The sequence below is a fragment of the Myotis davidii genome, unplaced genomic scaffold (genome assembly GCF_000327345.1).
Source record: "Myotis davidii unplaced genomic scaffold, ASM32734v1 scaffold299, whole genome shotgun sequence".
NCBI classification, from domain to species: Eukaryota; Metazoa; Chordata; class Mammalia; order Chiroptera; family Vespertilionidae; genus Myotis; species Myotis davidii.
The window spans coordinates 9496635-9498368 of NW_006293088.1; the positions used below are offsets into that span (position 1 = coordinate 9496635).

Sequence of the window (1734 nt, forward strand, 5' to 3'; positions counted from 1 at the left end):
GGACCTCAAGTCACCCGGGACCCCCGGGACCACCCAGGACCAGGCTCGCGGGCTCCGTTTGGGCTTAAAGAGAAGAGCTCTGTAAATATTAGTGCAGTGGCTGTTGGGTGAGGCGGAAATGTGGCTGTCATTGCCTGACGTCAGGAAGCCCGGCCCCCGGGGGAGGCACGCGCGGGCAGGTGGGCAGGTGTGCAGTGAGTCGTCTGTGACATAATAGCTGAGGGGCTGACAGCTGCGGATGGGGAGCTCATGGGAGCGGCTCGGATTATCCCGTAACTGTGGTCGGCTCGCTCTGTGTGCCGGTGGGAACCAAGGGCTGTGCGCCTCCGGGAAGGGCTGTGTGGGTGGGGGTGTGGGGTGGGGATGAGGTTGGGCGTGGGAGGGGGATCCACTGTGAAGTGTCACAGAGAACAGGGGGCCAGGAAGCTCTGGGCACGGAGGAGAATGGGAGCAGTGACAGCTCGGGGCTTCTTGGCCACTGGCTGGCTGGGGCGGCCGAGGGTGGCTTGATTGACTTGGTGCCTGGGGTGGCAGACGCATGAGCTTGCTGTGTGCCCTTGGGAAGCACACCCCTGCCTGGGCCTCAGTGCCACCTGGAAAGTGAGCGGTACTGGAGGGTCCCTCTGGAGCTGTCCTGGCCCCCACCCTGGCCCGGACACACCTTGCTGGCTCTGGAACCGGCAGCGGCCTGTCCCTTTGTGGGGTCCATGCATGACTTTGGGGGGACATCCTGGGGTGGCCTCATTTCTCCCAACATGCCTTAGGCAGCCCCAAGCCGGCTGCCTCCCAGGCCACCTGCCTCCCAACACCCATCTTCAGGCCCACGCACCCCAATAGATTTCTCCAGAGAGTGAGCCCCATTCCTCCTGCACTGGGCGCACACACGGTCTCACCCCAAGCCCCACGTCAACCCCCAGGCGCTTCGCCCTGCACCCCCCCATGAACTGCTGTCTGAGCCGGATCCGATTCAGGGCTTGGGGCTGGAAGTTTTAGGGTGTTCAGTGCTGACTGAGAACTGCTCCTGTTGGTGCAGGCACAGCCCTCCCCTCCCGCCTGCCCCGAGGCCTCCTGGCTGGGGCCCTGGGATGGGGGTGAGGTTAGAGGGACCGGCCTCTGGTTCCATCTCCAGCCGTGTCCGCAGGAGCCCAAGTCCTCGGGGCAGCTCATGGCCGAGTGGGGCCTGGACGACGTGGACTATCTGTTCTCGGAGGCCGACTACCACACGCTGACCAACTACAAGGCCTTCAGCCAGTTCCTCAGGTGGGGCAGCCCCTTCCATTTTGGCAAGAGGCCCTGCCTCCCTCGCTTGCCCTGCACCTGGGGTGGGGGCCCCAGTCAGTCCTGGGGGCCTGTGCCCTCCTGCCCCCTCTCCAGCCTCAGGCTTCGCGGGTTCTAGAAACCCAATTCACGAGGAGATTGCCAACCGCATAAACAGGGATGCGAGCATTTCGGGGGGCACTGCTGCCTCAAGCTTTGTCTTCTTCCTGCCCCCTTTCTGCTCCGTTTCCCAACCGGAAGCCTGAGGCTGGGGCTGCCTGTCCCAGGTGTGGGATGTGGGGGCCCTGCCGGGGTCACGTGGGGGGCCGCCCCTCCATGGCCCTGCCCTCACCTCCTGCCTCCGCCCCCACACAGGCCTCTCATTGCCAAGAAGAACCCAAAGATCCCCATGTCCAAAATGATGACCGTCCTGGGCGCCAAGTGGCGGGAGTTCAGTGCCAACAACCCCTTTAAGGG

The 1734-nt window shown here is 64.3% G+C and overlaps 1 protein-coding gene across 1 annotated transcript in view; it reads left to right on the forward strand.

The window, feature by feature from the left end:
* Positions 1-1734, forward strand: part of CHD5 (chromodomain helicase DNA binding protein 5) — a gene marked incomplete at its 5' end in the record, with an annotated part of 98893 nt that overhangs the window by 28976 nt on the left and 68183 nt on the right. The window contains 2 exon segments of the mRNA XM_015565951.1: positions 1142-1260; positions 1633-1729. Coding sequence (XP_015421437.1) covers positions 1142-1260; positions 1633-1729 — 216 coding nt within the window.